Below are 13713 nucleotides of genomic sequence, written 5' to 3'. Positions count from 1 at the left end.
AAAAAAAATAAATAAATAAATAAAAAAATAAATAAAGTCAATGCTTCAAACAGCCGTAAAAAAGAGCATAAGTTGTAATTTTAGAGTTACACTAAGAAATCAATTAAATTTTTCTATTAGACCTACCCAGTGTGACCAGACATAGAAGTTTTGTGTTTCATGACAGCCTATTCTAACAACTCACTCACTTCTCAGAAACCAAATCCCAGAGTAGCCATGCCTCAACATTGGTATTGTTTCTCATTCTTTTTTTTTTTTTTTTTTTTTTTGCAGTACGCGGGCTTCTCACTGTTGTGGCCTCTCCCGTTGCGGAGCACAGGCTCCGGACATGCAGGCCCAGCAGCCACGGCTCACGGGCCCAGCCGCTCCGCAGCACGTGGGATCCTCCCGGATCAGGGCACGAACCCGCATTCCCTGCATCGGCAGGCGGACTCTCAACCACTGCACCACCAGGGAAGCCCGTGTTTCTCATTCTTTTGAAACAATTTCTCTCATCACTGTTTTCAATGACTTATTTCAGTTTACTCTGCATCAGTAATCTGGGTATCTATAACACTTACCATGCATCCAACCCCCCAAACTCAAGTACTATGTGCAGGAAGCTTGCATTTAAGACTTATTAGTATTTCCCCTAATAAAGCATGAGGATCACTCATCACAACATAGTCATTAAATAAACATGAGGAAATAAGACCCTCATAGTTATGAATAAAGAGGATTTGAAAGTCTGAGGTAGGGCATCATATGTTTAAAAGACTTCTCGAAGACACAATGATAACAGCACAGGAAATAATAATTTATTAACGTAGGATAATCTATTCATGGACAAGAGGTATTGTATTTGGTTTTTAAACAACATATGCCTCCATGTATCTGGCTTTTCATTCTTTAGAGTAGAAATGATTTTATAGGTATTAGGTTATGCTCACAAAAGTCTTTTTATGATCATCCCATCAACATACTTTTAATGTCTTAAAGAGAGGCTCAGATTATGTTTCAATACAGCAAATATTCAAAATGTTTTATTCAATGACTTTTTAAATATCTATGCAGCTTAAAATTGTATGACATAAATCATGTAAATTATAGTAATATCACAATCAGAAAGAATTTTTCTAAGCATAAATATTTCTCCTATTTTGATACGTATTTTACTTATTTTTAAGATAGCCACTTAAAACATAGATCATTGTAATACAAACTGTAGCTAAGACTATGACAGATTAAGATAAGGTTCTGTTTCTGTATTTAGTAAAATATATAATGGAAATAAATTACAGCATGGAGAAAGCTGCACTAGGGAATAAGGGTCTCAGCCTCTTAGTATCCTCTTCTGGAATTTGTAGATACATCAAAAGACACCATTAAAAGAGTGAAAAGATAAGCCACAGGGCTTCCCTGGTGGTGCAGTGGTTGGGAGTCTGCCTGCCGATGCAGGGGACTTGGGTTCGTGCCCCGGTCCGGGAAGATCCCACATGCCGCGGAGCAGCTACCCGTGAGCCATGGCTGCTGAGCCTGCACGTCTGGAGCCCATAACAGTGAGAGGCCCGCGTACCGCAAAAAAAAAAAAAAAAAAGATAAGCCACAAATGTGAGATAATTGAAACATGAAAAACCAACAAAAGACATGTCCATAATATATAAAGAACTTCTACAAATCAAAAAGAATAAATGATCCAATTAAAAAAAAAAAAAACAAGCATAAGACCTGAATAGGCACTTCATAGAAGAGGCTATCCAAATGGCCGAAAAAGCACATGCAAAGTTACACAACCTCACTGGTAATCAAGAAATGCAAATTAAGATAATGACATACCATTATGCCCCTCATTAGATGGTTAATGTTAACAGAATGAAATTGTCAAGTGGTAGTTAGAATGTAAAACAACATATGCTCTCACACTTTGCTGGTGAAAGTGTTAATACGTACCCTATTTTGGAAACTGTTTGGCATTACCTACTAAAGTTGAAATACACATATCTTATGACTCAGCAACAAATAATTTCATTCCTAGGTATGAGAAATGCATATGTGCACCAAGAGACATATACAAAAATGTTCACAGCACTGTTCTTCATAGTATCTCCAAAAATTAAATAACCTAAATTTTCATTAATAGTAGAATGCATGGTATATACAAACAAATGAGCACTGTACAATAACGAAAATGAATAAACCAAAGCTACAGCTAAAAACATTGGTGAATCCCACTAACAACACAATGTTGAACAACAGAGACACAAATCCCTCCTGTATGACTTCGTTTATAAAAAGTTCAAAAACAGGCAAAACACCCAATGTAAGAAGACAGACTAGAGATCCTTTTGGGGAGAAGGGAGAGAGTAGTGACTGGGAGGGAGGACAAAGGGGGTTTCTGGAGTGCTAGCCAAGACAATATTTACACAGATGTTTCTTTGTCATAAATCATTGAGTTGTACGTTTATGTTTCTATGTTTTAACATTCATAAATACTTGTGTTATACATTACATAAAATAATTTTTTTAAAAACTCATTGATATTCTTATATATCAGCCAATTGGGAGTTAAATAGGAACAGGAAGCTACTGCCATCAATAACAGATTTGAAGTTATGTTTTCTGTATTTGCTTCATTCTTCCTAAAATGTGTACACAATTTATCATCTAAGAATGGAAAAATCCCAGGTCTAATTCAAGGGTTGTGCTAATTTATACAGTACCTTTGAGTACCATATTTTAAATAAGCATTTAGTAAAGTAGATGTCTTTAAGATTTATTTCTAGTGCTTATAGATTAATTATAATTTATATACTGTTGTCATCTCTCCTGTTACATTCTTTGTTGGGAGGCTGAGGAGCAAATTAACATTAAAGTGTTCTGAATTTCTCTCATTATCTTTTATATTTTCACTGACTTCAAGCTAATGCTTCAAACTTATTTTTAAACAACTCAACCATGTTCCTGGTTGAAAATATAATTTAAAATTATATAAAGTGAATGAAAGACAATATTAAAAATAACAAGATGCAAAGTTTTAGCAGTATTCTGTTGTCAGGGAATTGATTACAGTAGGAAGAAAAATTAATCATCACAATCTTATACAAACAATTTTGTTAAGCACAGTAACAAAAGTAGATTGAACTTATTTGCAGGCATCAAAAGTTTTGTATAATTGAAGTATCACCACCACCATAACGACACAGTCAAAAAGCTGGGTCTGGGCTTCCCTGGTGGCGCAATGGTTGAGAGTCCGCCTGCCGATGCGGGGGACGCGGGTTCGTGCCCTGGTCCAGGAGGGTCCCGCATGTGCGGAGTGGCTGGGCCCGTGAGCCATGGCCGCTGAGCCTGCGCGTCCGGAGCCTGTGCTCCGCAGCGGGAAAGGCCACAGCAGTGAGAGGCCCGCGTACCGCAAAAAAAAAAAAAAAAAAAAGAAAAAAAGCTGGGTCTATCTTTGGACTCACCTAGAAATCACATTCCAACCACGGGATCTGGTGGACTAGACCCAGCCATTGCAGGCCTGTGACATGAGCATAATCTCTTTGGCTACAGTAAGGCCTGTTCAGTTTTCCCTGGATGCAGCACTGATACAACCAGGTTCCTAACAACACTGCCTTACATGATTGGGTCATATAATAAAGTGGGATTCTGTGGATGTTTCTCATATATTGGAATGACATTTTTGAGTGCCAAAATTCAAATATTTACACTAAAATCTTTTTGTTAAATTGATCCTTGCTCCAGAAATATGGGTCCAAATTATTCCGTGTCTTCATAATCCCATACTCCAGTTTACAATATAAAAGCTCCAGGATCCCAGCAGAGGAGCCTGATGCTTCCTTACATTCTCCTCTATCTCATACCTCTTTGAAGTTGAATTCTTTATAATTTTAAAGCACCTGTAGGAATGTCTTCCAAAGATTTTCTTTGAAATCTTTCCAAGTACAATAAGTATTTCTTAAGTTGTCAGAAATTTTCTTCGAAGGCTTCAGCATAGTAATCTCATATATTCACACTATGCTGAGTATCAAAGTCCAAATCAAGTGGGATGGTGTTCATAACATGGTTTCAGTCTCAGCATGTAACTGAGTACTTGATTATCAAGGCACTTAAACTGACTGTGGAATAGGAACATAGGCAGATTATTAGTCCTGAAGAAACTTTAAAAAGTGAAATATAGGAGGTTCTACTGCTTAGCGACTACTAGGGTGCCAAACCTTTGTCCCTGATAAAACAGATCTTAGGTCTAAATGGCAATAAAGATACTCAGATGGCTGGTGGAGGAAGGAAAAGGTGGCATCTAAAAATAGTGGCTGACACATCAGTGGCAGAATCTGGGCTACCTGGCTTATTGCCAAGTTTCCCAAATAAAGAGGCAGGACTTTCTTAAGATAGATCAATGGCCCTTGATCCTAGCTGGATATTAAATCACCTGGGATACTTTTTAAAAATACCATGACCTAGGAAAATACCCAAGATTAATTAAATAAAAGCCTTTGAGCATCAATATTTTTTAAAAGCTCCTCAGATGAGTCTAACATACAACAAGATGTGACAAGCAACATTCTAGAGTTTGTCCAATTTTAATGTGCATGTAAGTTACCAAAAGTTATTGCTAATACACAGATTCTGATTCAAGAGGTCTGGGATGGGGCCTAAGATTCTGCATTTCTAACAAGCTCAAATGTGATGCTAATATTGCTGGCTCATGGACCACACTTCTTTTCTTTTTAAAATTTAACATTCTTTATTCGATAAGAACATTTTAAAATTCTCTTTTCTTCTACTTAATCCCTTGTTATTGAGTCCCAGCCTTTCAGCTGACTCTGACCTATTTTCTTTATAAAGAGCAGTAGTATAAATGTTTTTGACCATGAATGCCATTACATAGTTTGCACCATCATTCATCATATCCTTACCACTCCCTTTTGTTTTAGTCCAGCCAGTTCTCCTACTTCTGCTACTTGAGTCCAACCATAATAGGTATTTGTGCTATTCCTGCTCCAGTGTCTTTCATTTTTTTAAACATCTTTATTGGAGTATCATTGCTTTACAATGTTGTGTTAGTTTCTGCTGTATAGCAAAGTGAATCAGCTATATGTATACACATATCCCCATATCCCCTCCCTCTTGCGTCTCCCTCCCACGCTCCCTATCCCACCTCTCTAGGTGGTCACAAAGCACCGAGCTGATCTCCCTGTGCTATGTGGCTGCTTCCCACTAGCTATCTATTTTACATTTAGTAGTGTATATATGTCAATGCTATTCTCTCACTTCATCCCAGCTTACCCTAACCGCTCCCCGTGCCCTCAAGACCATTCTCTACTTCTGCATTTTTATTCCTGTCCTGCCCCTAGGTTCGTCAGAACCACTTTTTTTTTTTTAGAATCCATATATATGTGTTAGCATACAGTATTTGTTTTTCTCTTTCACTTCACTCTGTATGACAGACTCTAGGTCCATCCACCTCACTACAAATAACTCAATTTTGTTTCTTTTAATGACTTAGTAATATTCCATTGTATATATGTGGCACATCTTCTTTATCCATTCATCTGTAGATGGACACTTAGGTTGCTTCCATGTCCTGGCTATTGTAAATAGAGCTGCAATGAACATTGTGGTACATGACTCTTTTTGAATTATGGTTTTCACAGGGTATATGCTGAGTAGTGGGATTGCTGAGTCATATGGTAGTTCTAGTTTTAGTTTTTTAAGGAAGCTCCATACTGTTCTCCATAGTGGCTATATCAATTTACATTCCCACCAACAGTGCAAGAGGGTTCCCTTTTCCCCACACCCTCACTAGCATTTATTGTTTGTAGATTTTTTGATGAAGGCCATTCTGACCAGTGTGAGATGATACCTCATTGCAGTTTTGATTTGCATTTCTCTAATGATTAGTGATGTTGAGCATCCTTTTATGTGTTTGTTGGCAATCTGTATATCTTCTTTGGAGAAATGTCTATTTAGGTCTTCTGCCCATTTTGGGATTGGGTTGTTTGTTTTTTTTGATATTGAGCTGCATGAGCTGCTTGTATATTTTGGAGATTAATCCTTTGTCAGTTGCTTCGTTTCCAAATATTTTCTCCCATTCTGAGGGTTGTCTTTTCGTCTTGTTTATGGTTTCCTTTGCTGTGCAAAGGCTTTTAAGTTTCATTAGGTCCCATGTGTTATTTTTGTTTTAATTTCCATTTCTCTCAGAAGTGGGTCAAAAAGGATCTTGCTGTGATTTATGTCATAGAGTGTTCAGCCTATGTTTTCCTCTACGAGGTTTATAGTGTCTGGCCTTACATTTAGGTCTTTAATCCATTTTGAGTTTATTTTTCTGTATGGTGTTAGGGAGTGTTCTAATTTCATTCTTTTACATGTAGCTGTCCAGTTTTTCCAGCACCACTTATTGAAGAGGCTGTCTTTTCTCCATTGTATATTCTTGCCTCCTTTATCAAAGATAAGGTGACCACATGTGCATGGGTTTATCTCTGCGCTTTATATCCTGTTCCATTGATCTATATTTCTGTTTTGTGCCTACTGGCACAAAATCAACATACTATCTTGATTACTGTAGCTTTATAGTATAGTCTGAAGTCAGGGAGCCTGATTCCTCCTGCTCCGTTTTTCTTTCTCAAGATTGCTTTGGCTATTCAGGGTCTTTTGTGTTTCCAAACAAATTGTGAAATTTTTGTTCTAGTTCTGTGAAAAATGCCATTGGTAGTTTGATAGGGATTGTATTGAATCTGTAGATTGCTTTGGGTAGTATCGTCATTTTCACAATGTTCATTCTTCTAATCCAAGAACATGGTATATCTATCCATCTGTTTGTATCACCTTTAATTTCTTTCATCAGTGTCTCACAGTTTTCTGCATACAGGTCTTTTGCCTCCTTAGGTAGGTTTATTCCTAGGTATTTTATTATTTTTGTTGTAGTGGTAAATGGGAAATGTTTCCTTAATTTCTCTTTCAGAGTTTTTGTCATTAGTGTATAAGAATGCAAGAGATTTCTGTGCATCAATTTTGTATCCTGCTACTTTACCAAATTCGTTGATTAGCTCTAGTAGTTTTCTGGTGGCATCTTTAGGATTCTCTATGTAGAGTATCATGTCATCTGCAAACAGTGACAGCTTTACTTCTTCTTTTCTGATTTGGATTCCTTTTGTTTGTTTTTCTTCTCTGATTGCTGTGGCTAAAACTTCCAAAACTATGTTGAATAATCGTGGTGAGAGTGGGCAACGTTGTCTTGTTCCTGATCTTAGAGGAAATGGTTTCAGTTTTTCGCCATAGAGAACAATGTTGTCTATGGGTTTGTCATATATGGCCTTTATTATGTTGAGGTAGGTTCCCTCTATGCCTGGAGAGTTTTTACCATAAATGGGTGTTGAATTTTGTCGAAAGCTTTTTCTGCATCTATTGAGATTATCATATGGTTTTTATCCTTCAATTTCTTAATATGGTGTATCACACTGATTGATTTGCGTATATTGAAGAATCCTTGCATTCCTGGAATAAACCCCACTTGATCATGGTGTATGATCCTTTTAATGTGCTGTTGGATTCTCTTTGCTAGTATTTGGTTGCGGATTTTTGCATCTATGTTCATCAGAGATATTGGCCTGTAGTTTCCTTTTTTTTGTTACATCTTTGTCTGGTTTTGGTATCAGGGTGATGGTAGCCTCATAGAATGAGTTTGGGAGTGTTCTTTCCTCTGCTATATTTTGGAAGAGTTTGTGAAGGATAGGTTTTAGTTCTTTTGTAAATATTTGATAGAATTCGCCTGTGAAGCCGTCTGGTCCTGGGCTTTTGTTTGTTGGAAGATTTTTAATCACAGTTTCAATTTCAGTGCTTGTGATTGGTCTGTTCATATTTTCTATTTCTTCCTGATTCAGTCTTGGCAGTTGTGCATTTCTAAGAATTTGTCCATTTCTTCCAGGTTGTCCATTTTATTGGCATAGAGTTGCTTGTAGTAATCTCTCATGACCTTTTGTATTTCGGCAGTGTCAGTTGTTACTTCTCCTTTTTCATTTCTAATTCTGTTGATTTGAGTCTTCTCCCTTTTTTTCTTGATGAGTCTGGCTAATGGTTTATCGATTTTGTTTATCTTCTCAAAGACCCAGCTTTTAGTTTTATTGATCTTTGCTATTGTTTCCTTCATATCTTTTTCATTTATTTCTGATCTGATCTTTATGATTTCTTTCCTTCTGCTAATTCTAGAGTTTTTTGTTGTTCTTTCTCTAATTGCTTTAGGTGTACAGTAAGGTTGTTTATTTGAGCTGTTTCTTGTTTCTTGAGGTAGGATTGTATTGCTATAAACTTCCCTCTTAAACTGCTTTTGCTGCACCCCATAGGTTTTGGGTCGTCGTGTTTTCATTGTCATTTGTTTCTAGGTTTTTTTGATTTCCTCTGTGATTTCTTCAGTGATCTCTTGGCTATTTAGTAGCATATTGTTTAGACTCTATGTGTTTGTATTTTTTACAGTTTTTTTCCTGTAATTGATACCTAGTCTCATAGCATTGTGATGGTCCACACTTTGAATAGCAAAGTTTCTAGAACACTGGATGTCAACCTTGGTTGCACATTTGAATCACCTGGGGTATTTTTTTTTTTAAGAAGATGTTGTGGGTAGGAGTTTATTAATTTATTTTATCTGTTTTTGCTGTGTTGGGTCTTCATTTCTGTGTGAGGGCTTTCTCTAGTTGTGGCAAGCGGGGGTCACTCTTCATTGTGCTGTGCGGGCTTCTCAGTGTCATGGCCTCTCTTGTTGCGGAGCACAGGCTCCAGATGTGCAGGCTCAGTAGTTGTGGCTCACGGGCATAGTTGCTCTGTGGCATGTGGGATCCTCCCAGACCAGGGCTCGAACCCGTGTCCCCTGCATTAGCAGGCAGATTCTCAACCACTGCCCCACCAGGGAAGCCCTGGGGTATTTTTTAAAAGTACTTATGCTTGGGTCCCACCCACAGAGATTCTGACTGGTATGGGATTTGGCCACCAAAATGTTTTTAAATCTCCCAGGCGTAGCCAAGGTTGAGGACCACTGTTCTAGAAAAACTGACATAATGTATCCAGCTATGGAAAAAAAGAATAACATGACAGAGGCAGAAGGAACAAGCTTATTTTTGTTTGTTTACTAAATATTTCTAAGTTCATGTGAATGCCACTTATTTTCTCAAATATTAGAAGTATTTAAGAAACTCAAAGTAACCATTAAAGCTTATTCCAACAGATATTCCATTCCCAGAGTCTAAGAGGGAATCTCCCCTAACTATAAACAGATGAAGCTGGAGTAAGAGAAATCTACCCAGTTGTCTCTTTGTTATATTCCCAGACTCTACTTCATGAAACAAAAAACACTGAAAATGTGGGGGACACTTTCACACCTCCTCTTCTGCCCACTGACTCAGAGATGATCATCCTTCTATCATGCTGGTGCAGGATACCCAGAGTACTTTTCTTTACACACTCCCATCAATCATTCTACCTCTGGCAGAAGTACATGGTATTTGGGGAAGTTTGATGCCCATAATTATACACAGCGATGGAGACGAAGAACACACTAATGGCAGTGCCTCTCTAAGCCGCCTTAGGATATAGCTGGACACACATAGTATGGATATATTTTGCCTTGGAAAGTAAAAAGAAGTATTTTCTTTTACTTGGTGAGTAAAAAGAAAAAAACTGGCAGCCTGTAAAAATACTATAAATCAAAGGAAAGTCAAAATAATCTTTATGGCCCAAAAGAAGATGATACCTCTGAAAATTATCTACTTCAGAATCAAAAGAAAATGTCCAGAACTACTGGGGATCATCAATAGACTAAAAACACAGACTCTATCAAGCAGGAAAAACAAACACTAATTAGGAAAGGACAGGAGGAAATGTAAAGAAAATCAGATGAGATAAGAAAGAAACTTAAAACTAAAGATGCAACAGCAAAATCAAAACCCCTAATAGAAGTAGTAAAATGCAGAATCGATACTGCAGATAATCAAATGAATAATGAGAGACTAACTTTAAGCTACCAAAAAAAGGACAACAAGCAGATATCATAAATCCAACATGCAGATATAATTCACAAAGAAGAGACCAAAGTAAGTGGAACAGAATCAGATAAGACAGGAAAATATTGTCTCAGTGGAAAAATATCAGTGTATGCAGACTGGAAATGCTTTTTAACATACTCACCATTAGGCCTATCTTAGCAAGTTTTCTTAAATAAAGGGACACAAAAAATTGTCTATAAGCATTCAAGCTTAAGAGACATAAACTTAAAAAATGAAAAAACAGAGAGACTACAAATTTCTCTTCAATACTTAGCAAAACCAGATATTAAATAAAGCAATGTCTATAGAGTATTAAAAGTAAAATTGTTCCCCCAAACTTCATATGCTAACTTACCTTATACCTGAATACAACTGTATGGGGAAATGTGTGTTTGAGGCAGTTGGAAGGATAGATGATGAGAATAATCCAGTTGAGAAGAAGAAGTAAACTAGATTATAAATTGTATAAATTTCAAGGTGGGAGGGAATAGGAGATAAACATAATTGAAAAGAAAACTTCCTTATTGCATTATGAGGAAAAAACAGTTGCAGATGTAGGCATATGTTTATGTTTGCATGTTTAACAGGAGGGAAGTTGAGTGAATTCTTTCTGGTGACATATTTTCCTTTTGAAGTAGAAAGCATCTGCTAGGTGACTGTGAAAAGGGGGGTGTTGGAGAATGGTGAAGAAGATTGAAAAATACTTATTTCAAAAATTGAAAACATTCAGTAGAATTGGGAGGAGGTGTTGAAGGTCCACTTGAGTAATGAATTAATTTATTTACTTTTTGGTTTTTTTTTTTTCTTTCTTGGCCACAACATGAGGCTTGAGGGATATTAATTCTCTGACCAGGGATCGAACCCGGCCCCGGGAGTGAAAGTGCCAAGTCCTAACCACTGGACCGCCAGGGAATTCCTACTTGAGTAATGAACTTAAATGGTTACAATCTGCCCTGTTGAATGACTATGTCCTGCAGAGCATGCCTACTTGGGAAGGCAGGGAGAAAGTAGGGACATGGAAGAACCTAACATAAATCTGGTTTTTAAAAATGGGGGTAAAGGTATGAATAAAACTAAAACAGGGAAATTAAGGTATTTAGAATATTAGCAAAAGTACTACTAAAATTACAGGGTATGAAATCAGAATAGGATCAGGAAATAAAGATAACATGTATAGAAAAAAAAGTAGAGAGGTCAAGTAGTTGAACAAGCACGTAAGGAGTGAAGTTGTGGTCAGAGAGCAAAATGAATGAGTAAGTGAACAAGGTGCAGTGAAGGAGGTCGTAGGACGTGGGAAGGTCAGGAAACTGAAAGTCAGGTTCTTAATTATGTCATGTACATAGGCTCTCACGGCACTCAGGAATTGTTAACAACTTCCATATCACTATACTTTGATATTCTATATATAGTTGACCCTTGAACAATGTGGGGATTAGGGGCACTGACCCTCTTCACAGTTGAAAATCCACGTATAATTTATAGTCAGTTGTATCCGGTTCCACCATCCATGGATTCAACCAACCACAGATAATGTAGTGCTGTAGTATTTACTACTGAAAAAATTCATGTATAAGTAGACCGTTCCAGCTCAAACCTGTGTTGTTCAAGGGTCAATTGTATACTTTTAAAGGAAGAATATTCAAAACAGTAGAAAGTTCACATCCTAAGAGTGAAATTCGGAGAGCATCTACAATAGTGTAACTGGGAACTTAATAAAGGCATTTCCCCTTGGATTTTCAAACTACTTAGAGCAATGACTATTATTTGTACAAATTATCATGAGTTAATACAACTAAGTTCTACTACTTAAGTGTATTTCCTCCATCACAAAACTAAGCCAGTCCTCACCTTCACAAAGCAGATGCACAAGAGAAAAATAAAGATTAAACATTCTCTCTCCCACTTCTCCCCAATCTGCCCAAATCTTTTATAAAGTTATAAACAACTTTATGAGTGAGGTATCTGCCCAAATCTTTTATAAAGGTATAAACAACTTTATGAGTATTACTGCTAATTATGGATTGTACAAACAAGTATAATATTACAATCATAAATTTAATTAAAACAAAGAGACATTCTTACCAAAGGAAGGTGACTCCCTGCCATCCTCTAGTCCCGAATCTCTCTCTCTGTCTCTCTTTCTGTGTTTATGACCACGATGCCTGTGACGTCGATGGCTTTTTCTTCCTCCCAGGGGCACATGAACTCCAATAAATAGTGTCCGATGACCTTCATCAGAAGTAAATACACAGATTAAACTCTAAATTATTCTAAGGCACAGAAGATGATTATTTACATGTTAATGGAAACCCAATCCAATTCAATTCAGGAAATAGTTTTTGAGTATTTATAATGTGATACACTTGGGGCTTGGCATTGTACTTTGGTACACAGGTCTATCATAAACACCTACAATACTAATTATTTGGTTATACTATATTTTATAACCACCATTAATTTATTAGCTACCATAATAATCTCTCTGTGTCTATTCCCCATAGTTTATAATTATACTTCTTTCATTAACATTTTTTTTTTGTTCTATATTCTCCCTACACTCAACTAACTAGTTATCGCACCAGTTCCCTTCCCTTCACGGTTAACTCTGTGAAACAATCACTATCTCTAATAAAACAGATTTCACCAAGGTCCTAGTAATGCCAAATCCCATAGGAGTTTTTTTCAGCTCTATTGTTCCTTTCTGTGGCACTTGATACCATTGACCATTCTTTTCTCTACGATTTAAATTTCTCTTGGTCTTCCTCCTCCTCCTTTTTTTTTTCTTCTCATATTGGTTTCCTTTTCTGGCTTTTCTTCTATTTATTCATTCAAGATTGGGATCCCTAGGACTTGACACCAAATCCTTTTCTTAGACTGCAGACTTATATATCCATCCATCCACCTATTAGACATATTTACCTAAACATCCTTCCCACAGGCATGTCAAAGTCAACATGTCCATGGAACTCATCCTTTTATTTGTCCCCCAAGTAACTATCATCTATCTCAGTAAATGCATCATCTATCCAGTCATCTCAAAGCACATCCAATTTGTCACTAGGTCCTCTTTTACATCTCTTGAATCCATGCTCTCTTCAATATCCCTAGTGCTACTGTCTTAATTTGGACCCTCATGTCTCACCAAGACTATTAGAACATTCTCCCTAGCATTATCTTTTCTAATTCCATTCTTGTCCCACTTAATCCATCCTGAATATTGATGGCTTTTTTTTTCCAAAATGCAAATCTGCCTACATTACTTCCCTGCTTTAAACTCATTCATTGCTTTCTGTTGCCTATAGGATAAAGTTTTTTACTCTATAAAGCCAAACAATATCTGACATCTGCCTATTTCTCCAGGCAGGCTTCTAAATCCACTCTGCCACACATACTATAAGCCAGTGTGTGCCCTTTCATTCCTGAATTGCCAGGTGTTCTCAAGTCTCTCTTTTACTTAATGCTGCTCTTATTCTTCCAACTGTATGAAATATCTTTGACTTTCCTGATCATCTGATGCATACCTAACTCACCTCCCAAGTCTCAGTTCAAGGATTATGCGATCTATGAAATTTTGCATACCTCCTCAGTCTAAATACAGTTGACCATCTTCCTGCTTAGGATCCTCTAGTGCTTAATCATATACACCAAAGCACAATAACCCTTGATTGTAGTTGTTTGCTTACAAGTAGTTTTCTTATGAATC

At 37.0% G+C, this 13713-nt stretch overlaps 1 protein-coding gene across 2 annotated transcripts in view; it reads right to left on the bottom strand.

Annotated features, from left to right (window-relative positions):
* Window positions 1–13713, bottom strand: part of SLC4A10 (solute carrier family 4 member 10) — a 230828-nt gene that overhangs the window by 159330 nt on the left and 57785 nt on the right. For both annotated transcript variants that reach the window (XM_079923638.1, XM_079923639.1), the window contains exon 3: window positions 12093–12239. In XM_079923638.1, the coding sequence (XP_079779764.1) occupies window positions 12093–12239 (147 nt within the window). The remainder of the gene's footprint in view (window positions 1–12092; window positions 12240–13713) is intronic.

Source organism: Stenella coeruleoalba, assembly GCF_951394435.1.
Source record: "Stenella coeruleoalba genome assembly, chromosome: 6".
NCBI lineage: Eukaryota > Metazoa > Chordata > Mammalia > Artiodactyla > Delphinidae > Stenella > Stenella coeruleoalba.
The sequence above is the reverse complement of the archived record's forward strand: the minus strand, read 5'-3'. Positions and strand labels throughout refer to the sequence as shown.